This window comes from Populus trichocarpa, unplaced genomic scaffold (assembly GCF_000002775.5).
Source record: "Populus trichocarpa isolate Nisqually-1 unplaced genomic scaffold, P.trichocarpa_v4.1 scaffold_25, whole genome shotgun sequence".
NCBI classification, from domain to species: domain Eukaryota; kingdom Viridiplantae; phylum Streptophyta; class Magnoliopsida; order Malpighiales; family Salicaceae; genus Populus; species Populus trichocarpa.
The window spans coordinates 387,913-413,515 of NW_026291139.1; the positions used below are offsets into that span (position 1 = coordinate 387,913).

Below are 25,603 nucleotides of genomic sequence, written 5' to 3' on the forward strand. Positions count from 1 at the left end.
TAATATTTGCATCATTGCATAATATTTTTTTTCTTTTATTTTATTCAATTAGTTTAGTGTGTGTCTATTTTTATTATTGTTTCATTAAATAAATAAATAAATTCAGTAAATAAAACTGAGTAAATGTTTCATGTTACAAGATCAAATCCCTTTGATCCATATTTATGTCTCAATTTTTTCTATTTCACTTTTAGTTATTGTTAATAATTGTTTTCATTTATTTATACATATGATTATCTAATTATCCATTTATGTAATTTATAGTGTTTGGCTATGTCAAGAAAAATAAGCTGGAAAATAAATTGTTAATATATTTTTTCAAGTTTATTAAAATAATGAGGAACAAATCTTAGAAATTAAAAAGTTGAATGAGAATAAAATTAAAAAAAAATTAATTTCATAAATTATCTCAAATAAAATAAGTAAAAATTAAAATAATAGAGATAAAAAAGTTGAAAGATGATGAAATTAAATTTTTTTTTTGACAATTTCATAAATTATTTCAAAAAAATAGATAACAACCAAAAGAATGAGAATCAAATCTGATAGATAAAAAATTTCAATCAAGAAAATGTTAAGAGAAAAGCAAATAACAATCATAAAAATGAGGATCAAAGTTGATATAAAAATAAAATTAAATCAAAATTTAAGGGATAAAATTGAAAAACAAATTCAAAATAAAATATATAGCAATCAAAATTTTGAGGACCAAATTTAATATAATCATTAAATAACATGACATTTATAATTTTTTTATAACTTTTAGGAAGTGTTTTCGGTCCAAAATAAAAGGAAAACACTTTCTTGAAAACCAAACCAAATTTTTCTTTGACTAAAAAGTGTTTTCTGTTTGACAATTTTTCTAATGACAAACAAATACGTGAAAGTTTGAAAAGTAATGTTTTTTAAATCATTTTTCATAAAACAAACAGGTACTTAATTTTGCTATTTGTTGAGGAAGTTAACGTGTGTACCAACCCCAATGTTGAAGCCTTGAAAAAGCTCATCGAAAAAGGAAGCACAAGAACATAAGAGTGAAAATTCTAACTACTCACCTATCAAGCTAACCTCCCCTGAGTTTTCAGGATTGCCTTCTGAACAAGGATTCTAAAAACGAGGAAAAGGAAGCTATGATTTCAATTAAGTGTATAAGGTTGAAAACTTAGCAATATAATCTTTATTTAATTGTCAGATTTAATTAATTTTGTGTCAAAAAGATTAAATTTTTTGGGTTATTGTATGTGTTTTTGCACATGCTTTACTTTTTATGGACAAAACCTATCCTCAATAACAAGTGATCGCAAGTCAGAGATGTCTGAGTCTCAGAATTTGGAGGAAGTGTTAATTTATTGTAATTAAGATATTAAAGACCAGAATTGATATAGAGCTGCAAGAAATTTAAAACAATAAGAAGACGAGATCATATCCTGTCTCAAAGTCTTCGACACATTCCACTAAAAAATATATAGTCCTTAAAACAAAACACTACCATTTTTTTAGATAAGAAAATATACCGTTCCTAAGCACTCTTGTCTGAGGAATTCTATTGCTGTTTAATTTGGAAAATACCACACATAATACGAAAAGGAAAGGCAGAAGACACATCTTAATTGGATTAGCTTTCTGCTGACGAGCATATGTATACTGCATTGTCGAATAAATGCATTGCCAGGCAGCACCAACCAATCCAAAATACACAACAAAAGTGCCAACAGCCTCTCCAGGTGCGGAAGGACTGGTCGATCGGCGATGGAAACAGGGCAATAGGCTCATTATTTTCTTTCGTGCCATGTAAAGGATCAGTTCAGCAGTAGCAAGAAGCAGAGCTACATATGCCAACACCATGCCAATTAATGCATAACTCAGCTGGTCAGAAACTGCAGATGCAAACTCTAGAATTAAGTTCGTCATCAGCAAAGTCCATCCTGATTTTTCCTATATAAGAAAGTAGGGAGTTATAAACAAGGAAGTCAACGAAACTTCACCAATTCTTAAAAGCATTGTTTTCATAGTTCTTACTCCTGGGCGTGAACTTTCTCCAGCATCCAGCAGCTTCTCCGCTACTTCTCCAGTCCCGTTCTCTCTATCACTCATATTGACATCAATTGCAATAGTGACCTCGTTATTTCTTGAGCCTGCTACAGTTTTACGTTTTCTTCCTGGAGTGCCATCAAGTGTAGCTAGAAAGGCTATTTCTTGAACCTCTTCTGGAACGTCTTTACAGATTTTAACACCACGCCCTCTCTGTCCTGATAAATGCAATTTGATCCTCGTAACGGAAGTGCTCTTGGCAAATTCATGCCCACAAAACTTACACTTCTTGCTACTACCATTCATATCTTCAACATGATTCCAAAAAGGATCCTTTGGTCGACTCATTTTGTCCTATAGGGAAAAAAGGGTCAAAATATTGGATAAAAATGAATGGAAGTTACATTAATTGGAAAAGGAAAGATTGAAACTGAGAAACATTTTCAACAATTAGAGAAGCCCTTGAACAGGAATATAGCATGGCAATTACAACATTTATGCCTGCAGTAACAAGATGATAAGAAATTATGTAATTATTGTTGTATTAAGCAAATGGAACAGATTGATTTTAAGAGTTACAATAATTTGTTACATTAATCGAACCATTTTCATCCTCTTTCTTCTTTGGTCCTGTAGATACAATTAAATATTGAATAAAAAGTGGATTTTAAAGCAATCTTCAGAAAAAAGAGACTGCCAAGCAATCTTAAACAAAAATTTTGAAGTTGTTCTCCTTGTTTTTATGATAAGTAGTTGAAGTTGATAGCAAAATGAACATTTATTAAGAACAAAAATATAATATGAGTTGGGTTCTGTCGTTGATTAAGCAACATATATAATTAAGGTCTACTTGATCAATCAAGAATCCTACTTACAAATTCTACAACCAAATGAGCACTTTTATTTGAAAGAATCAAAACAAATACGTGTAGAAAAAAAATAGTGGTTAAAATATACAAAAAAAAAAAAATAAGGATCGAAAGTAAAATTTACCATGACTGATGGGTTCTCTTTGCGTATTTGGATGGCCATATCTCTAATCAAGTCATGCATCTTGATAGCATTACCATCATCAATTCTATCCAATAAGCAGACACCTTCAAGTCTATTAAGCATTTTGTGACCCTTGTCAAGTGCTTCTTGCCTGCTCTCCATTCTTTCAATTATTCCCACATTGATCAAATTACTTATCAACTCTTCCCTTTCAATCACTTGACCTTCAGGAAATAATGCACAGTATAACAGACATTGTTGTAGAGCTAAATCGTGTAACCGATCATAACTAAACCTCAATATCCGGAATACCTCATCCATGTCACTATATTTTGATTCTTTCAATTCCTTCAATGTATTTTTCCACTCATCTAGGTCATCCACTCCCGTCAAGTTTCCTGCCATTGTAGTAATTGCAATTGGCAAACCGGCACATTCCTTTGCAACATCTTTTGCGATGCGTTCCACTTCTAGAGAAAGTGGAATGTCATATCCAAGTTTATCCATGAACAAAGTCCAAGTTTCTGTCTCCGAAAATGGCTTCACTTTTATTTTGTGTTTGCTACCCATCTGCTGACAAATGATTTTTAGTCGAGTTGTAAAAATCAACTTGCATCCTTTTAATGGGATAGGAATTCCCACTTTGTGTAGATCAAAAGACTCCCACAGATCATCTAAAATGAGAATCCATTTTTGTTTGTTCACTAGTTTTTCTGACAATTTCACAGCTCTTGGTTGGATTTCATATTCGCTTGAAAGATCTAAATGTAGAAGTCTAGCAATTTTATTCTGCAATTTATAAATACTGAAATCTTGAGACACGGTCACCCAGTAAACATGATGTAAAATGTCTGGTCTTTCTAGAAGCTCCTTGTAGATACGTTCCAGCATTGTCGTTTTACCGACCCCTCCCATCCCCCAGATACCAATGGTTGAGACTTCATCATCCATTAACCAAGAACGTATCACATTTGTATTCTCTTCAAATGCTCCTGCACCAGGCTGTGCTACTCCTCCAGCCCCGTTCACTGTATTATCCTTCATTAAAAAATTATAGATCTCAACCTCATTCATATCTGGTGCATCTCCTGCCAAATTGTCAGCTTCGTTGTTTTGTTCGTGTGGACTGGTTGAAATGGCATTATCAATATCATTGCCTCCAGATGGGCTTGCACCTACGTTGGTCTGCACTAATCTTTCTGTTGCTTCTCTTCTACTATCATGGTCATCAACCGTGTGTCTCCAATGAGAGACACTTCCGTCAACATGCTGAATACATCTTTCACCAGTGTTTTCCATGCCATTTGCCACTTTTAAATGTGAACAAATTCTCTCTTCCCCCAAACCTTGCTCCATGCCCTGAACTCCCATTTGTATCTTTGCAACATCTGCTACCAAATTGTCAGCTACATTGCTTTGTTGCAACACTTGAACGGCTTGTTTAATCCTCAGCTTGCTCTGGAGTGCATCACCTCTCAGTCCAGTCATGCTTAATATGTCGTTTGCTGCTTCTGCGTGTGAAGAAATCCTCTCTTCCCCTACTCCGTGTTCCAAACCCTGAACTTCTGTTTGTACCGTTCCAATATCTCCTCCCATATTTTCCATCTCAATGTTTTGTTCTTGTGGACTAGTGCTTCTGCTTCTGCATCACCAACTCTTTTGTTTGATTGATGTTTATGTGCATGTACCATGCACATATATATACAGTTATTCACTGGTTATAGAAGTACAGTGTGGGTAGGACTTTGTATGAAGCTAGACTTTATCTTTAAATAGAATTACACTAAAACAGAGTTACATCAGGTTTTAAACAGCAGAAGTGTAGGTGACGGATTCTCTTGAGTTTCTAGGATTAGCAGTATGATATGAATTATATTATACTAACAATATCAAACATCACCTAAAATTATTATATTAATCTCTTTGATGTTAAATCTTTTATTTGAGAATAATCTTAATGGTGAGTTAAATCTTTCATTAGAAAATAATCTTAATGTTTCGTCGTAAACATTATGGCTTACAAGCATTGTTCGTTTTATAGTTAAATTAGTGCCTAAAAGCTTAAAGCAACAATTCATCTCAAAATACTAAAATTATATTTGTTATTCTTCGCAATCACTTTCAAGTATTAAATTAACATTTCTTATGTATAAATTAAAAATATCCTATTTATATTAAACCTCAATTAATATTCATACAAAAATCTATAGTCTAATTGATATTTTTATATTATATGGTTATATATAAAATTTTTTTGAATATAAGTGTTTCAATTAATATTTATGCTACACGATTTCTATTTTAACTCTTAATAAATCTACTCAACAATTTAACAAATACTTTAAAACAATCCGTGAATTTTATGGAAAAATTAACTATTAATCACAAAAATAAGAAGAAAAAAAATTATGTTAAAAAAAAAAGGAAAGAAGGAACTGCCATTACCACCGTTTTTTATTTGTATAAAAGTTGCTTTACTAATTTAATTTAGATTTTATTTTTTCATTATAACAAAAAAAACTAAAATGGATCAGTGTATTATTTATTGTTCACCCTTTTATTGTTCATATAGACAAATATTATTATGGATTGGAGTAGTGTAATGATGTAATTGTCCTTGCCAAAAAAACTTGTTAAGCATGCAATTAGGAGTGAGATTGTCTTTTTCATGGGATACATTTGACATTAAAAGAATGATTGATAACAACATGGTCCATTCAGGTTTTTTGGGCTATAGTGTGTGTGTGTGTTGTGTATATATATATATATATTGAATTTCCTAGCATAAAATTTTAAGCTTTGGATTGGAGGATTCTTTAGTTTTTTTATATATAAAAAAATAAATAGTGAAGATACACTCATGACCCTAGGGAATATGCATGTGTTAAGGGATTTTACCATCCTTTTATTTTATTGAAAGAGTTTAAATACAAAATTACCCTTGTGTTTAAAAAATCAAGGCTACATGTAGAGGTGTTTTTATCATTTTTATATAGTTGTCAGACTCAAGCCCTTAGGTCTGGCATGCTGAAGATAATTAAGTTTTATTGTAGAGGTGTTTTAAGAGCTTGATTGAGTTTTTAACAAGTTAATTAAGTGCCATGTGAATTAGCTTGGTCAAATGAGTGACTCTGAGCAAACTCCATCATAGCTGGAGTTAAAACCTAGACCATGCAACACCTCGTAGCTATAGAAAATTCTTTAAATACCGGTGCATCATGACTTCCTATAATGAAAATACTTCATTAAATAATATGCAAAAATTACCATCTTGGTGATACTGTATTACTTGGAAGAATCAATTAGCAATAAGAACAAAATGGTAAAGAAAAGAAGGATTTATAGTTTACCTGTAAAAAGTGATTTTCCAAGCGTCTAGTTACTGGGTTGCTTAAGGAATCAGCAAAGAACAGAAGTCCGAGAGAGAAGAATGGTTTAGAAAAGTTGGGCAGGGAAGGAGAGGAATTAATTAAAGAATGGTCCTAGAATATATATATCTATATATACACGTTACCGCGTCGCACAACAAAAGCTATAGAAAGCGGACCTCATCATGTTTGCGCGTCGTCTAGCGAAAGCGAATGAAAGAATTAGAGTTATTCAAGCTCTGAAATTAAAATTATAGCTGTAAACTGTAATGAAAAAAGAAGAAAAGATTTTAATAAATTCTTGAATAACTAATTTGTTCTAAAAATAACATACTAAACTATTTACATATTAACTAAACCGACCTTACTAATTAAAACTAAACTAAATTACACTAAACTAAATTAAAAAATTAAAAAAATATTCAACAACAACTTCTAGATTAGCATGTTTGGAAGCGTGGTTGCGATTGTTTTTCAAAATGTTTTTCACTCAGAAATATATTAAAAAAATATTTTTTTATTTTTTAAAAATTATTTTTGACATCAGCGCATTAAAATGATCTAAAAACACCAAAAAAAATTAATGTGAAGCAAAAAAAATATTTCAAATTTTTTAAAAAACGTTTTTAAAACACAAAAACAAACCGGACCTAAATTGCACAGCAATCTAAACTTTGATTGAGTTTCTTGAATTTTGTCTAATCTAACTATGGGTTAAAAACTATATTTATTCTTGTAACACAAATATTTTCCTCAATTTAAACTTGTTAATATATTCCATGCCAATCGGTACCTTTTGAGTGTATGGAATAGTGATCAAATTGATTTTTAAAGTTTTTTTTAAAATAATATATTTTTATATTTTTTTAAATTTATTTTTGATATTAACAAAGTATAAAATAAATTAAATTTTAAACAAAAAAATTTAAAAATCAAGGTTTTACAAGTTTCGAAACACCATGGAGGTAATCGAAATTCAATTATTTCAAATATTATTATGATTTTGAAAGCAGATCTGGAGGGACCCATCCATGACAATGAGGAAATAAAAAAAGAAGCACGTCCTCCCACCTAAGAGCATATCCAATGGCTAAATGGAAAGTTAAATATTAAAAAATATTATTTTAACTCCTTCATACGTATCTTACATACTTTAAAGCAAGTGCGTTAAATTTTTTTTTCTATTAATGTTATTTTTATATATCTCTTAAAAAAATTAAAATTAGAGAATCATCAAAAAAATAAACTAATTAAATATAATCATGTAAAAAAAATATCAAACTTATTAAAATAAAATAAAATACTTGTTTATCCCACTCTAATGAGGAAATAAAAAGGAAACATGTACTCGCACCTCATAGCATCTCTAATAGTTGTGCTGCATCTCCAACCGGTATGCTAAATAAAAAGTTAAATATTTAAAAAATATTATTTTGACTCTTTCATGTTTATTTTATATATTTTAAAAAAATATTAAACAAAATTCTAAAATATCTTTTCTCTGTCCCACAAATGTTATTTGTACATATCTCTTAAAAAAGCCAAAACCAACAAAGTAGGGGCCACAAAAAAATAAACCAATTAAATATAGCCATGTGAAAAAAAAAATATCAAACTTATTAAGAAAAAATAAAATACTTATTTATCCCACTCCAATAAGAAAATAAAAAAGAAACATGTACTCCCACCTCAGCGCATCTCCAACGGTTGTGCTGCATCTCCAACAAGCATGCTAAATAAAAAGTTAAATATTAAAAAAATATTATTTTAACTCTTTCATGTTTGTTTTATATACTTTAAATAAAATATTAAACAAAATGAGAAAAATATCTCTCCCACAAATTATATTCTTTAGCTTGGAGAAGGGATATGCTTTCTTGCAAATATTTCCTTAGCTGGTCAGTCAACAAGGTTTTTCTATTCATGTGCTTTACTTTTCGTCTCATTGCTTGATGTTTTTTTTTTGCATTTGTTTATGTGCACTTGTCGCTCGGGATCATATGAGTATTCAAGGAAAAAACAGAAGGGATCATATGTGTTTAGCAGTGTAATTGCAGTTGTTTTTTTAAAAAAAATTTACTCGAAAATGTATCAAAATAATATTTTTTTTATTTTTTAAAAATTATTTTTAACATCAACGCATTAAAATAATTTAAAAACATAAAAAAAATTAATTTAAAGCAAAGAAAAAAAAATTCAAATTTTTTCAAAAGTGTTTTTGAAACACAAAAAAACAAGGACTCCTGTGTATTTTTATATTTTTAAAATGCTTATGAAAAAAATATTTTTTTATTTTAAATTAATGTCTTTATATATTTTTATATTATTTTGATATGATTTTTCTAAAACCAATCTAGTTATATTTTCATAATCTAGTTATATTTTATCAGTAAAACTGTACTAGTGTTCTAAAAAGATTCATTGAGTTGTAATATTGGGTACTGAACATAAACCAACAAAAAAACAAATATTTTTTAATTATTTTTTCATGAGGACCAATTAAAAAAACTGATTTATGAATGGGTATGATGGAAATATAATTAAAAGTAAGCTTCTTTTTTTTTGGCTTCATATAAATTTTAGCGCTCAAGATTATGAAATACACACGCGCACATATTAAAAAAAATATAATAGAGATACAACGGAATCCAAGCGTTGTTTTGGCTTTATAAAAACTTCAACATATAGCGATATATAAAGAGAGAGAGAAAGAGAAGCCCAGAATCTTAATTTGCATGAACACCACTCAGCTATAGAAAATCTTTTAACTCTGAAGGGATTGTCAAGTTTTAGATTTGTTCCGTAAAGATTACTAGTTCAAGTCTCATAAACATCAGGGTTTATATGATCATTAACTTTAGGGGTCGTGAAATTAGTCGAAATACACGTAAACTGACCCGAATAACTAGCATGCTGTGTTGCTTGGAAGAATACTGGTGGATCATGACTTCCTGCGATGAGAAAACTTAGTTAAATAATATGCAAAAATTACCATCTTGGTGATTTAATAACCAGCATGCTGTGTTGCTTGGAAGAATCCATGGCAATGAAGAACAAAATGGTAAGGAAAAGGAGGATTTATTTATTAATCCCTAAGCGATCAGAAACGAATAAAAAACTAATAGCACAGAAGAAAGAATGGCCCCAGAAAATATTTAAAATAGAGGCGAATGAATCTTCTTCTTCTTCTTCTTCTTCTTCTTCTTCTTTTCTTTTGAAACATTAGTCAGCATTAGTCAATCACGTTAACGCGTCATGTAGCCAAAGCAAAAGAATTCGATGGGTTATTGTATTGTTGAGCAACTGTGGATGAAAGGCACTCTCTTTTTGTATTTTATTAAAAGTGTTTTTTTAAAAAAAATTATTATTTTTTATTTTTTAATGTACTAATATCAAAAATAAAATTTTAAAATAAATAAAATATTATTTTGATCATTTCTAAATAAAAAACCACTCTAAAAAAATAACTATTATCATAATATCAAACTTGTTTGGGTTGATACCAAACAAGTCTAGGTTTCTGGTGTAGTTTTTTTTAGGGTATGTTTCGAAGTGTGATTGCGGTTGTTTTTTAAAGTGTTTCACTCGAAAATGCATCAAAATAATATATATTTTTTATTTTTTTTAAATCATTTTTGATATCAAAGCATCAAAATAATATGAGAACACCAATATTAATTTGAAAAAATTAAAAAATTAAAAAAATATAAATATTTTTAAAACACAAAAATAAACATGATCTTATAAACATGGCTAGGCAGGGTGCGTGAACAAGGGATTTTCCCAGCTGGGAACGAGGGCTTCCTGTGAGCATGCATGTTGGGAACAAGTGTGTTTGATATTATGGTAGCTTTTGTGGTTGTGATTTTAAAAAAGTTGTTTTATAAAAACACTTTTAGTTGAGGTTGGTTTGATATTTATATATGTTTTGTTAAAACTGTGGTTAAAATTGAGGTTGAACAAAAAATAGTTTAATGTGTTTGGTTTAGAATGCTTTTTAAATTGAGATTATAAAATAACTAATATATATATTGATGGTTTTAAATTTAAATATTGTAAATTTAACTACTGTTATTACATCATGAAATAAATAATACTTTATATAAAAAAAATTTATTGTTCCATTAAACTATCTACAATTCCATTACATACAAAATTCATCTGACAAGGACTACAGTTTCATGTTTTTTTGAGCGTGCAACAAAATCAGGTAAAATATCATCAGGAATAAAATTAAGATTACGATCAAATTCTGCAAATGCTACACCATCATGCGATCTCCTTCTAATTTATATAATGTCATTGAATAATGTTAAGCACTAGTTTTTTTTAAAAAAATTACTATTCACGTGAATAGTATGAGTGAATTTAATTCACTTTGCACAGAAGAAGAAAAGCAGCTCGAAGCTGCTTTGAATTTACCTGCATTTTAAATGCGAAATGCACTGGGCCCCATAAATTATAAACTACGTTTTTTACTTTACCTAACAATTGTTTGTTGTGGTTTGCTTTAAAAACAGAAACAACCATGTAAACAAACAGACTTTCGAGCTCTAAGATTGAAATTATTATTGTAAATTGTAATGAAAAAAAATATTTTAATGTATTCTTAAACAACTAATTTGTTCTAAAAATAACATACTAAACTATTTACATATTAACAAGACCCACCTAACTAATTAAAAAATAAAAAATAAAAAATAAAATTGAAAAACAACTTCTAGATTTAATCTGCACAGTAACCTGAACTTTCGTCGGGTTTTTTAAATTTCATTATAACCTAACTATGGATTAAAAATTATATTTATTCTTGTAGCACGAACACATTTTAATATATTCCAGGAACAAGCTGTTGAATATTCCATGTCAATCGGTGCCTGTTACATGTGAAGTATGAACCCAGTTGTAGTTGAAACTTTGAAAACAGGGAGGTAATTATATAATTTAGAATGGCTGTGGAAATGCACAAAGTAATCCAGAGTAATTTATAAGAATCATAATTGTTTTTTAAAATATTTTTTTATCAGAAATGTATTAAAATAATATTTTTTTAAAATTATTTTTAAGATTAACACATCAAAATAATATAAAAACACCAAAAAAATATTAATTTAAAATAATAAAAAAAAATTCAAATTTTTTCAAAAACGCTTTTGAAATACAAAAACAAACAGGGCCAAAATTTTTTCAGGCAGACTACATTGTTGGTTTTGTCTTAAATTGCTAACACTTTGTTGGTTTATGTTATGATGTTTTGCTTGTAATATTTTTTACTCTGACGTGAGTGAATATTCAATTACATATACTTCCAACTTTGACAAAAAATAAAATAAAAATAAATAGTATTTCTGACTCTGGCGTCAATGAATAAACCAGTAAAATAATTGTAAATCAATGCATGCATATTTTTTATTTTTCTCCAAAAAAAAATAATTTTTTAGGATGTTCTGACTCGACTGATCACTAGCCCAAGCTACTGACCCGGCTGGGCAACAAGAACGTTAACTAAATCACGCGCGCGTGCATGAGCGGATAAAGGAATTAAGTTAGAATGTACATGGGAAGCGAATTAAAATTCAAAGTAAACAGTAACCAGTGAATTAAAATGAAAAGCGGGGAAAGAGAAGTTGACTTACCTGGTAGCTCTGAAGATGAAAACGTGATGGAAGATTCGTCGGCTAAGCTCCTTTCTCTTTCCTTCTCCTTTGTTCTTGCTTTTCTCTGATTGGTTTCTTCCTGTCCTTCCCCTGTTCTGTGGGTGTTTCGTTCTCCTGTGGCCTTCTGTTTTTTATTGTCTTCTCTGTATATTCTCTCTGTCTATCTTTTTCCTCCTCCCTGTTCTCTTCTTTTCTTCTCCCCCCTGTGTTTTTTTGTTTCCGTTCGTGCTCTCCCTCCTTTTCTTTTCTCCCCTTTTCTGCGTCTTTCTCTGGCCTTTTATAAGGCCAGAGAGTGTCAGTGATCGTTAACCAGGGGCGGAACCAGAAAATAGAATGAAAGGGCCAAAATGTTAGTTGTTTTATTATTTAGACTAAATATATTAATATTATTATGGGAGGGGCTGGAAAACAAATTCTTTGCAGGGGCCCCGGCCCCTGCCAACCCCCCCTGTCGTTAACAGTCCTGCACTTGCAGGACTGTAGTGGATTCGGAGACGGGATCGTGGGCAGGATACGTGGTCCGCGATTGGATCGAATTTGCTGCAGATATCCCTGTTGAATCGGCTTTCTCCGCGCGAAATGAAAGGGATAATGAACAGTGCTTCAAAACGGTGCCATTTGTGTCCTTGGAAATGACTATTTTCACCTTGGCCCCTAAACATTTTAAATTTAACAATTGGGACCCTAATCAGTAATAATCAATTTCTAATTTTGCCCCTGGATTAATTTCAATTGAATCCCTGAGTTATAATGCCATTTACACAACAGTCCTGAGTTTCTGGATTATTCAATTTGGTCTTTAGACTTTAATTTCCTGCAATTTTACCTTGAATCAGCTCCAAACTTTGGTATTTTTTCAATTAAACCTTTGATTTCTTTAATTAATTAAATTAAAATTTAATTAAGTCTGCAAACTTATCAATTCTTTAATTAAACTCCTGATTTCATTAATTAAACTAATCCAAATTTTAATTAAATTCTCAAACTTATTAATTCTTTAATTGTTGATCAATTAACTTTTAAATTTGATAATTTCATCCCTGAACTTTGAATTTGTATTGTCTTAACCCCATTCTAAAATATTTTTTTATTCATTTATTTTTTATTTTTTATTCGAAAATTGAATCATGACACTTGCATATTCTTTTCGGCCTGCAAATATATATAAAAAATCAAGTTTGTTCTATCAAGTCTGCCATTGTTTTAGGAAGTGTTTAAGAGGGAGTTTTAACTGTTTTATGATATATTTTTTTAACGTTATAAATATTCGTTTTATAATATATTTAAGTAATTACAAACTTTTAAAGTAATTAGTTAGAAATGAACGAGTGACCTTTACCCTCACCATGAAGGTTTTTTAAGAGGGGTGGAACGTAGCAAGCTAGGGTTCTAGCATGGAAATGGGTCTGCAAAACAAAATTGAAAGAGGAATTGGGAAAGAAGGCTGTTGATCGGGTTGAGGCTGAGAGGGGTGTTAATTCAGAGTTTCTCTAAGGGACGGCTAGGATTGCTTTACATGGCAGATGGATGGCTCACAATGAAAGGCCGAGTCAAGCTAGCCAAAATCTTAGCAGATATCTACAGATCAGTACTTTGTTATGGTTCCAATTTCAAATTACTCCCTACTAATAAGACCAGAAGGCAGAACAAACGGCAGGCATTATGTATTTAGTTTTCAAATTACTCCCTACTAGTACCACTAATTATTTTTTGAGTATAATAAAATTACTCTGACTTTGGTTCTGACTCTGGGTTTCAGTAAGGTTTTGTTTTGTTGGGCCAGATAGTAATGGATCAAGCCCAATATAAGAAGGCCGATCAATCCAACAAAAAATTAGTTTTGTTTTCTTTTGCTGGGCCAACAAAAAAATCTTGGCCCAAAAGACACAACTGTAAAAATGCCACCAATTTTCCGATTGTTTACAACAACTGTACAGATCTTCACTCGGCTGGGTTAGTTTTCCTTGGGTGTTCTTACCGTTGTTGACTCGTTGGATTGATATAGTGAAAGCGACATTGATTTCTGATTATTTACAACACTTGCTAGTTGCTACTACATCGATTTCAGATCATTTTTGGTGTGTTTCTTCGGTTTCAAAAAATCATTTTTTGATGAGAGTGATGCGTTAAGAGTTTCTTCTTCTTCTTCCTTTTTTTTTTTCCTTCTTCTTCCTTCTCCTCCTCCTCCTTTAATTATTTGTGTCCTAGTTTTAAAATCGAACCAGTACCATGTTTGGGTGATATAAAAAAGATTTAACTTGAGTAAACTCAGATTGATATTATTTTTTTTTAAATAAAAATAATATTATTTTGATAAAAAAACAAACAAGTTGATGATCTAATTTTGATTGAGTAAGGTCCGGGTTAATCGGGTTATCGGGTTATTTTAATTTTTTGATTAAATTAACCAATTTGTTTTTTATTTTTTTTTCAATTTGGACTGCTTTAGGTCCTGGGTCAACTTATCATACAAATCTAAGATTTAAAAATATGATATGGATAATAAGAAATATAAAAAATAAATTTTTTAAAAATAAGATGAGATCAAAAACCTGTCGCTAAAAGTCTCATACAATCAACTTAAATGAAATTGAATACCTTCCAAGTCAAGTGAAATTATCATCCACCATGAATAATGTTAAAAAGCCCATCAAATTACATAAAAAAAATCATTACATAAATATAGCTAAAATATAATTTATTTAATAATTAGTTACAAGATTTGCCACTATATTGTTTTGAATTAATAATTGGGTGATTTGTTTGGGTTTCTTAGTGTCATCCTAATACTAAAGTATTTCAAAGTTGGAATCCTATTTTACATCCAATTCCAAAATCAGCACATATGAATCATTTCAAAGAAAAATAAAAATAAAATAAAAATAAACCTAAATGTGGAGGAAACAAAGAATAAAAGTTATAAGTCATACATTATCATGCTAATCCATGATTAATCTGAATTTGTAATTATTTATTCTAATATTATAAATCTGTTTAACAGCCAAACTAGTTACTTGTTAATCTAGAATTTGGTTGTGACAGATTTAAAATTAAATATTATTTTATTTTATTTTATATTTTTAAAAAATTATTTTAATTATTTTAATTTTTTTAAAATAATATACTTTTAAATTAATCTGAGTCTATTCAGATTAATCTATCTAATTTATGATCGACTGTTGGGCCTTTTGTTTATTCCTCGTATTATAAATGGTCTTTTGTTTCTATGGGCTGTAAATGGATAAAATAAGTGTGAGCCCAATAGGCAATAGATGGATTCGGCTTACCTTCAGCTCAAGCTTAGCGTCCAGAAGAAAGCAAAAAGCAGAGCAAATGTGGAGAGACACAGAAAGAAAAAAAGAAGCAGACAGGGAATTGACACAGACAACAGCAACAACAAAGGTACATAAACTAACTAAACCCTCTCTTAGTTTTTCCATTTCAATGTTTTTGAGTAATTTGTTTGGTTTATGTTTCGGGTTTTTGTTTTTGGTTTCCATAAAAAGATTGCTCTATCGAAGATCTGTGTTTAGAATTCAAAGCCTAAGTTTTTTAGAGAGAAAGGGGGTCCATTTTGAAAGTCTTTTTGATTTATTCTCCTCTCATTGTAATTTGTGAGAGGAGGAGTTTCAATTTCAAGTTTATGATTCGTGAGAGTGTGAAAGTTTTAAGCCTTTGCCATTGTCGATTGTTGAATTTTTAAAGTTTACTATTTATGTATAGTTTTATTGTTTCAAGCTTTTGATGCAGTCTATACTCCATTTTGGTGTTTTTTAGTTTAAAGCCTTTCTTTTTTTTGTACTTGGATTTGGAGGGTTTCGGTTGGTTGGAAGAAAAGTTAATTCTTATTTTGTGATGGCGGGGGGGTGAATGCTCGATTTATTAGAGGATTATTGTTTTGTTTTTTGATTTCTTATTAGGTTAAGTTGGTGATATAGAGTATGAGTGGTGCTCCTGTTAAAAGATCGCATGAAGAGGGTGGTCATTCTTCTTCTTTGAAATTCCCTCCTCATGAAGATACAGGTTCGTATCCTAAGCTGACATCAGGGGTTTCAAATGAGTACCATCTACCATATGAGATGGGTCCAGATGCTAGGGTGGCTAAGATTCCCAGAACTGAGTCTCGAGACGTAGATAGAAGATCACCTTTGCATTCGATGTATCGAATCCCACCATCTTCAAATGAATCACACATGGATTCTCGTTTGAATGTTGCTCCTGAAAGAAGGCCTGAATCAAGGGATTCCAAGGACTGCAGAGACTTCCGGATTGAAAACCGTGAGCCAAGGACTGATGCAAGAGAGATGTACGGCGAGGCAAAGAGGAATTCACAAAGTGTTAAAAATGAAAAGGATGTGAGGTTTGAGAGTAGAGGGGATGACAATAAAGAAGTAAAGCATGACAGAGAAGCTCGTATTGAGCCGAAGAATGACATGAAGATAGAAAAGGATGGTTTTGGTCCTGCAAGTAGTCAGGTGAATTGGAAGGAACCAAAAGAATACCATAGGGGAAAGAGATGTTTGGAATCTGCAGGTGTACATGTGGATCCTTGGCATATATCACGTGGAAATTCCCAAGGCCCTGTTGAGATTGAAAAGGAAGTCGTTAGTATTGAGGAGAGGGATCATGCCAAAGTTCATGAGGCAGTTGGAGAAAATAAAGTTGAATTGAAAGGTGAGGATAGATTTGAAGACAAGGATAGGAAGAGGAAAGATTTGAAGCTCCGGGAATGGGGAGACAGAGATAAGGAAAGAAGTGAACGAAGGGGAAGTATGCAAGTAGGCAACAGTATTGCTGAGGGAAAAGAGTTGGTGAAGGAAGAGAGAGAAGGAGAGAGGTGGGAGTGGGAGAGGAAGGATCTGTCAAAAGACAGGGAAAGGTTAAAAGAGAGGGAGAAGGACCACATGAAAAGAGAATCAGGAACTGGAGCTGAAAAGGAGGGTTTGCACAGTGAAAAGGAGTCTGTGGATGGATCTGTCAGAATTTCAGAACAGGAAAATCCAGCTTTGGAGCCAAAGAAACAGAAAGATTTTGATATCTGGAAAAATGTCGATAAAGAAGCTAAAGATAAAAAGAAAGAAAGAGAAGCTGATATAGAAGGAGATAGACCTGAGAAGGGCAGCACGATGTGCGGGAAAGAATCTGATGATGGATGTGCAGATGGTGAAATTGCAACTGAAAGGGAAAGAGGAGTTTTTAACTATGGAGTCGAGCAGCGCAAGAGGATGCTTCGGCCTAGGGGCAGCCCCCAAGTGGTAAATTGTGAACCCCGTTTTAGTTCCCATACTCAGGACTGTGAGGGGTATGTTCTTCAATTCTTAATTGCTGTTTTAATTGGAAGTATGTTATCCATATGATTGATTTTGGATTATTGACCGTTACCGTGTGGAAACTTGCTTTAAAATATTTGATATGAATGTGGAAACTGCTATTATTGGAGCTAAGTGTCCAGAGATTTATCCTACAATGATAGTTTCTAAAGATAAAATTACTTTTATTGTTGCTGAAACCTTTAACCAAATTTGTCATTGTCATGTATTCTTTAGTATGTTGGTTCTCTTAGATTGGTTAAATTAAGCATCATTCCACTTTAATAATTCAAGAGTAAACTATAGTCTAAATTCATCATAACCAAGTTCCTTTATATCTTGCAGATGTCGAGGTAAGCTGTCATGTCCATTTTATGAAGCTGGAAATTTATTCGTGATGATGGGATCTCCTTCAGAGTACTGATTGGAATGCTAAAACTGAAATCATTAGCTATCACTACTTAATTGGATTTTTTTTTACTTCTTTCCTTTTCCACTCTCCTAATGCATTGGATATGCCAGAATGAGGTGTTAGCTTTCATATTTCCCTTTTCCCTTTCTTTTCTTCTTTGTGCTGTATAATTTTTTCTCAAGCTTCTATTAATTGGTAGTTTCTGGGCCTTTTTAGGTTTCTTTGTCACAACAAATGTGTAGCTTGTGTCAACAACTCGTGGTCTCTGTGTCATAAATTACTTCTATTAGTAAACATATTAGTGCTTACTGATGGATGATACAAAAAATAACTTGATAACATCGTAGTTCACAAGTTACTTGATTTCCTTTATATGGCTATTGAATTTACCTTCTGGTGCTCCAGGCAAATCTGAGGTATCCTCTGTCATTTATAAAGTTAGTGAATGCATGCAAGAGCTGATAAAGTTATGGAAGGAGTATGAAGCATCTCAATCTGATAAAAATAGTGAAAGCAGCCATAAGGGCCCCACTCTTGAAATTCAAATACCAGCAGAACATATTACTGCTACAAATCGCCAAGTAAGCTTGCTGCTGTATGTAATAGTTGATGCTTTTGCTTGTTTTCATCATATAATTTATTTCTTATCTCATGTGTCTTTTTTTCTTTCCTTTTTAATGTGTTCTTAAACTATCTTGGAATTGTATGTCTCTTGGCTCCATGGGGCTTGCACAAATGCTAAGGGGGTCAGAGGTGAGGGTATAGTTAGTGATATTCTCTTTGAGCCGTGGACTCCCCATTACATCATCTGATTTTTGTTTGTTTGACCATGCCTTTCTATCTTACTGCAAGATATTGATTGTCTCTTGCGTGGGAGCTTGTGGGGAATTCTAAGGATGCATTGGTGTCAGAACTTTTAATTGCCAGTATTGTCCAAGGATGATTACATACTGCATGCTTCTAAAACAAATAAAAAATGCTAAGTTATTAAACCTAAAATGTATCAGTTCATTTAATTTATTAGTTCCAAGTCATTCAAAGACTCAGAAGTTTAAAAGTTCGAAAAAATTCAACATATTGCTATTTCGTGATCATTGTAATGACACAGGAAGTTATAATACTTCTAAAGCTATCATCTAACTACTTAAACTACCAGATCTCATGGCTTTAATAAAAAAGTAATAATCCTTCCAATATGAAAATTGCTGTTGTCACTTCCCTTTCTATTATGAAAATTTAATTTATAATTGGTTTAAGTTTCAAACAGAAAGATTTACCAAAGGTTTGTCGTCCGTGAACTCTAGCCTCAACATTCTGACTCTTACTATCTGTTCTAAATTATGCTTACTATTTTTAATTTATTTTTTGAGTTGCTTGTAATATTCAATGAATCGAAATATTCGAATTGTGAATGGTAAGGTTCTAACAACCAATGGAATTTCCATTAGCTTCCTTAAAAAGTTATCTGTTCTAAATTATGCTTACTATTTTTAATTTATTTTTTGAGTTGCTTGTAATATTCAATGAATCGAAATATTCAAATTGTGAATGGTAAGGTTCTAACAACCAATGGAATTTCCATTAGCTTCCTTAAAAAGTTTCAAACCTTTTTACATTGTCTGAATAAGGGTTTCTTCATAGAGTCCGATTCTTATTAGTTTGATTACGTGAATTTAACTAGCCTTTATCCGAAAGTTTTGGGAGGTTTAGAATTGAATGATGAGATCGGTTGTGTGGGGTTCGGTTCCTTCTATATGTTTATGTGTGTTGTGTCTGCAAACCGAATCTTTCAAAGATACAGGTATTCTTAAATTTTAAGGTCAATTTGTTGGTAGATAAGTTGTATGTTATGTGGGTGCCTTTTATGTTCTGATGTGTACAATTTTTTACTGTGAATTGTCAGATGGTCAACTTTCATTAGAAGAGAAGAGGCCTCTATAAGAGCAATTATTTGACATGCTAGCTCTAATATTACAGGATTTCTGCTCTGCATAGTTTGATGCCTTCATGTTTGGGTATTAGCTATTAGATAAGTATGCCCATGCTTAGGTCTTTAAGTTTATTAAGTGCAGGTAAGAGGTGGACAATTATGGGGGACAGATATATACACAAATGACTCTGATCTTGTCGCTGGTATGCTGTGATATGATGAACAGTAGCAATTGTAGAATTTGTTTATATGTGAACCGAAACAATATTGATGCTGCAATTTTGTTGCAGTTCTCATGCATACAGGCTACTTCTGTCCCACTGCTTCTCCTCCTCCACCTGCCATCCAAGAGTTATGTGCTACTATCAGAGTGTTGCCTCCACAAGATAGTAAGCCCCTTCTATCTCGCCTTCTTTATGATGCTGCCATTTCTAAACACATTCACATCATGACCATGCAGTCAAATAATTCATGTAAATGTTACAAATCTGGATACAGCTATCCTTTTGAACTTTTATGTCTCTACATCTTACTTCAGAATGAAATTTGTGTTGTCTCTTGAAGTTCTTATGTTGGAAGTTTGTGAAAATAATGATATCACCTAGATGGTCTGAGTAGTTTGGGTTTTGGTTGAAGCCTAGTCAACTTTGTAATGGTGTCTGAGATTGGCCTTGTATAATTGATTTTGCTGACATCAAAATCATGCATAATCCAGATCCATATTTGCAAAAGTGAATCACAAGGATGCAAAGACACATTCCAAACAAGATAACTTGAGCTCTTAAAAAACCCAACATGCTTGAACTGTGCTCTTTTGTCAATTGTCAAGATGACAATACTTCCTTTAATAGTATAAAGCTATATGAGAAACTTAGATGACGTACGCGCTTAACTTTTTCTTGCTAGCATTGCCTTTCTGCATGTGTGTCCTTACCATCCATGCTTTACTTGTGTGGAATTTTAACACTAACTTTGATATGTGCATTAGGCTACATTTCTATGCTGAGAAATAATGTTCGTTCACGTGCCTGGGGAGCTGGAATTGGTTGTAGCTACCGTGTTGAGCGTTGCTGCATCGTGAAGGTGGTGGAAATTTTTTCGCAATTGTAGTTTTAGTCACCATTTTTCTGCAATTCATTAAGAACCTTCAGAAATGTCTGAGGGTGTCATAGCAGCATTGCTATTACCATCTTCATGAATATTGCTTGCTGCTTGTTTTATCCTACAAAATCCTAGTCGTGAAATGCCTTCAATCATTGTTATTTCTAATTTCTTGTTTATTTCAGAAAGGAGGTGGAACCATTGATCTTGAGCCCTGTCTTACACATACATCAGCAGTGGAACCTACTCTTGCTCCTGTAGCTGTTGAACGGACAATGACTACCCGTGCTGCAGCTTCGGTATGACATTGCCATTTTCTTCCACAATCCTTTGAGTTTATGTTCCTACTCTTTACTTCTCTGTATACTGTTCCTATATCAATTAGTAGAACTGTCATCTGAGGTAGAGCTCTGAGCAAATGTTTTACTCTTTATGATTTTGCTTATTTCAATGATAATCGCATGTTTGTGCTACTAATAAAAAGAGCTAAAATATTTCTGTAACCAAGCACTTTTCTGTTATTTGGATCTACTTACATTATGACAGCTTTTCTCTTTCAGAATGCATTGCGGCAACAGAGATTTGTACGTGAAGTTACAATACAGTACAACCTTTGCAATGAGCCCTGGTAGATTCTAGATCTTTTTGATAACTATGATATGCTGCAATTTTTCAGATCTGTATGGACTTGGAGATTTTTGTCTTATGGAAAGTAGAAGTTAATTTTTCCATCATCCAAAATGGTTTGGAAGAAACTTGCTTTGTGTTTTATTAATAGTGATATCCATATCATGTAGTTATTAATGAAAATGTCAACTGCATGTGTGTTCAAGTGCATATGTTTGTCTATTGTGCGAGTAGTCGTTGACCTGTGGATCTTGCTTTTAATGCACCTAAGGCTGCAATAAAGAGATGATGATGACCTATTTCAACTCGGTGATGTAACAAGTTTTTCTTCACATGAAAATTTAGATCTTTTATCATATAGCTGTGTGTAAAATAGGTCATTGGTATTTGTGTTTGGATTTAATTCTCTTTTCTGATCAAGTGTAGAGGGAACAGAAAAGGAAAAGAAGGGCTTGAACATTTATATATAGAACAACTCTCAACTTAGATCTCATAGAGAGTTTATTTCATATCCACCCAAACAAATTCCGTTAAATTTGCTGTGGCATCAATTGTTTCATCTTATTGTTTTGAAGTTGATAGCTTTCTAGGGAATTATTCTTGTTTTCTGTATGGGATTTTTCTGGTTTATGAAAACTAATAGCTACCAAGTTTTTAAAGGCTTTCTAAGTTTTTTTCTTAGCAACACATAACAGATATCCTCTATTAATTTCTACAACTGTTGTGCCATTAGTTTACTATACGTGCCCTAACCCTAGATCTTGGTTTTATATAGCTGTTCTAATATTTCATTCGATCAACTCTCCACAGTTTCCTACCAATAGACATGCTTATCTGAAGTTTGGAATGTTTACATGACAGTTTACTGGAGTTTAGAATGTTCCCATGACATCATTAAGTGTTTATCCTTTTTGTTTATCTACGTGGACACTAATTTTCATTGCCTTGCAAGGTGTTTGCAATTTTCCAATTTTCTTGTTGCTGCTGTTGTCCATTAACTCTCTCGTATTTCTTGACTTGTATGTTGGTAAAATGTTTAATGTTTCAATTTTTATGCCTGCATAATGTATCAGGATAAAATACAGCATTAGTATTGTTGCTGACAAAGGTCTGAAAAAGCCTCTCTATACTTCTGCACGTTTGAAAAAGGGAGAAGTTCTATATTTAGAAACACATTCATGCAGGTACTCCCTCTTCTTCTTCTTCTTCTTTTTTGTGCTTTCTAGCTTGATACCGCACGTAGGTTTTGGAGGCACATTTTTTTGTCTTATAGTAAAATTGTTTTAGCTTCTGTGTATGATTTTCAGTTCTTTCTATAACTTGTTTTTTTGTCTTACAGTAAAATTGCTTTAGCTTCTGTATTGTATGATTTTCATAACTAGCTGAAAGTTGCCACAGAATTTCTTGATGATGACTTCTGTAATTTCAGGCATTATTTGTTTTGTTGTTTGCCCATGCATAGAAAACAAAATTACATTGGTTTATGTATTTCAAATATTTAGTAAACGAACTTTTTTTTTGTGCAAGTCTGAGGTATTGAAATCATGAAGTTCACGTGGTGAATTCTTAGTGATGTTCTGATTCTGAATTTTTGATTTCTTATGTGAAGGTACGAGCTCTGTTTTACAGGAGAGAAAATGGTGAAAGTGACACAGGCTTCTCAGGTGCATGAAGAGACAAATAAGATCCATAATCACCACCCACATTCCTCAAACGGTGAGAAGCACGACTTTGATAATGTTCTTATTGATGTATTCCGGTGGTCTCGCTGTAAGAAACCACTACCGCAGAAGGTCATGCAGTCAGTTGGGATCCCATTGCCCCTGGAACATGTTGAGGTACTTCATTTCAATTTCTTTCCTTGAAACATCTCTTCATATTTAGATGTTAAAGTTTGGCATATTTTCACGAAGCCAAATAAGGAGACCGCAGAAGAAACTCATATTGTCAGCTTGTAGTTACGTTTTTCTTCAGTTTTTTTATCCTTCTAGGCTGACCGCAACATCTGTGATTTTGAACAGGTATTGGAGGAGAATCTTGACTGGGAGGATGTGCAATGGTCACAAACTGGTGTTTGGATAGATGGAAAAGAATTCACACTTGCTAGGGTGCGCTTTCTATCTCCAAGTTAGCTATGGCTTCTTGTGTATCTACAAACAGTTGTGTAACAATTTGATGTATGCAGGAATAATATTTGGTTTGTAATGGTTTTATTTCTTAAATAAATCAAAGAATTGAAGTTAATCTCTTTTCTTTTTCGTTTATAAAAAATCGATTGGACTATATCCGTACCAGAGTATTTGAGCAACCAAAACAGAAGTACTGGAACTTTGAATATTGGGAAGTCTGGCATTTCTTCCATTCCAAGCAAGCTAATGACTAAAGGAAAGCATCTCTCTGCAATTTCTTATTAGCAAAATTAATTTCAGTAGACCAGATTGATCGAATTTGTATCCATGTTCTCCTGACTACTTGGTACACTTTGCTTGAAGACATCACGAGATCCAGATATTTAATATGAAATTCATCACAAGCTGATGAGCCCACTTCTTTGCCAAAAGCAGAGAGTAACTGCATAGTCGGGGTCTGTTAAACCAACTAGCTAGAATTCATGTGTTGAAATACAAAAAACTACAAGGAAAACGAGAGATCACACAGAGACTGCATCTTCCAGTATCAATTCTGTTAGATTAAAGATTTCATCTTGGTGCAAGTGCAAAAGCCAAACGGATCTGCAAGTTACAGTGTGCCAGATGGGAAGCAACGTCAGAGCCCTCTCAAACAAGGAAGGAGATAGTTTTATCCATGCTAGCTGCTGACCCGAGTACTGAAGTATGTTATTTCTGGCCAAGTGATTTTCTTTGGAGTTTGTATCTTCATTAATTCATTAGACTTAAGGATTTAAAGCAGTGTAATGTGAACTCGTTGAATAGTTAGTGTGAATAAATAAAGCAGAAAGTAACATGAAGTTTGCATGGTGGTTTCCATGAGAGTAATCATTGCATACAGGACAAAGGAAGCACAAGGGATTTGCACCTCTGTTTTATTTCTTTAGAGTAAAAAAACATTAAGATGCTTGCTAATTGCAATGACTTTAATAGCTAGTCTTCCACTAAGAGAGATCTTCCTAATTTCTTATTTGATAAAGTTGCTTCCACTAAGAGAGAGATCTCTCAGTATCCCGTGATTTCCTAATTTCCCTCACCAAATTTTATTTTGATACAGTTGCTTGCACATTGCACTTTGATAAAGTTGCTTCCACTAAGAGAGAGATCTCTCAGTATACATTGATTTCCTAACTTCCCTCACCAAATTTCTTAAACATATAGCATGTCTTTAAACGGATCATACTATTCTGATTCCACAAACTCGTGGATAGAACCTGAGGAGGCCAGCCGTCTTCTGAGAGTTAGTTCAGTAAAATCTAATTAGTAAATGTCGTTTCATATATAGTATCTTGAAATAATTTGCAGAGGTGGGAATAGTCCCAATGTATTTCTATCTTCATTAATTCATTAGACTCAAGGATTTCCTAAGCTGTTCACCTTCACCCATTCCATCCTCAAAAGGTAGAGCACATAACCCTTAACGTTGAGTTTTGCAACTGAACCACGGAAACTTGTTCATCTAAAGCAACTAAATTCAATGAATCCAGGAACAGGGGCTTGATACATTCTTACACAAGGTTGATAATCTAGCAGATTCAATATTCCAATTCTTGCATCTCTAGTTACAACATTTACTTCATCCTTGAAAACAGCTGCGTGTTCAATCCAGGTGCACAATTTCCACTCAATAGCATAGTCAAAGAAAATCCAATCGCCCTCATGATCTCCTCCATGTCTATAGAATTGTAAATAAGGGAATATAGTGGAAAAAGCTATGAGAAATTGTTGATCGCCTAAAGGAACTCCTAGAATGAACGTACAATGGCAATTGCATGGACCATGAATATAAAACTGATGTCCCGTAAAAGGAACCTTTGCAATGTCTTCCTGGATCTTTCAGGAACAAATATCACAAGACCATCCAGTGCAGGTTTTACTAACAAGCAAACAGTAGTAACTGAGCATTAGTCCTGCCCTCTTATGACAGTATTGAGATCATGTATCAGATCTGATTTTATATATGTCATTTCCATGTATAACTTGTTTTTTTAATTATGAAAGATTGTA

General features: G+C 32.4%; 2 protein-coding genes across 2 annotated transcripts; one reads left to right on the forward strand and one right to left on the reverse strand.

The window, feature by feature from the left end:
* Positions 1 to 1,354: 1,354 nt before the first annotated feature.
* LOC7465885 (uncharacterized) lies at positions 1,355 to 5,211 on the reverse strand. The gene is made up of 3 exons (XM_024592336.2): positions 3,025 to 5,211; positions 2,020 to 2,385; positions 1,355 to 1,935 (listed from the first exon to the last, which is right to left on the reverse strand). The coding sequence occupies exons 1-3, from the start codon at positions 4,627 to 4,629 to the stop codon at positions 1,486 to 1,488; spliced, it is 2,421 nt and encodes an 806-aa protein (XP_024448104.1). The 5' UTR covers positions 4,630 to 5,211; the 3' UTR covers positions 1,355 to 1,485.
* A 10,117-nt stretch (positions 5,212 to 15,328) lies between these two features.
* On the forward strand, positions 15,329 to 23,672 carry LOC7484105 (uncharacterized). The gene is made up of 12 exons (XM_052449794.1): positions 15,329 to 15,451; positions 15,988 to 17,389; positions 17,704 to 17,711; positions 18,118 to 18,351; positions 19,843 to 19,903; positions 19,991 to 20,089; positions 20,689 to 20,783; positions 20,987 to 21,100; positions 21,362 to 21,429; positions 22,502 to 22,612; positions 23,038 to 23,266; positions 23,450 to 23,672. The coding sequence occupies exons 1-12, from the start codon at positions 15,383 to 15,385 to the stop codon at positions 23,558 to 23,560; spliced, it is 2,601 nt and encodes an 866-aa protein (XP_052305754.1). The 5' UTR covers positions 15,329 to 15,382; the 3' UTR covers positions 23,561 to 23,672.
* Positions 23,673 to 25,603: the final 1,931 nt, after the last annotated feature.

What these genes read in the sequence shown, in the direction of transcription:
- LOC7484105 (XM_052449794.1), top strand. Translation starts at nt 15,383, where the DNA reads ATGTGGAGAGACACAGAAAGAAAAAAAGAAGCAGACAGGGAATTGACA. An exon ending in AGTGTTGCCTCCACAAGATA is followed by an intron (nt 20,090 to 20,688) that starts GTAAGCCCCTTC and finishes TATGTGCATTAG; the next exon opens with GCTACATTTCTATGCTGAGA. An exon ending in TTAGAAACACATTCATGCAG is followed by an intron (nt 22,613 to 23,037) that starts GTACTCCCTCTT and finishes TCTTATGTGAAG; the next exon opens with GTACGAGCTCTGTTTTACAG.
- LOC7465885 (XM_024592336.2), bottom strand. Translation starts at nt 4,629, where the DNA reads ATGGAAAATATGGGAGGAGATATTGGAACGGTACAAACAGAAGTTCAG. An exon ending in AAGAGAACCCATCAGTCATG is followed by an intron (nt 2,386 to 3,024) that starts GTAAATTTTACT and finishes TTTTCCCTATAG; the next exon opens with GACAAAATGAGTCGACCAAA. An exon ending in GAGAAAGTTCACGCCCAGGA is followed by an intron (nt 1,936 to 2,019) that starts GTAAGAACTATG and finishes TTTCTTATATAG; the next exon opens with GAAAAATCAGGATGGACTTT.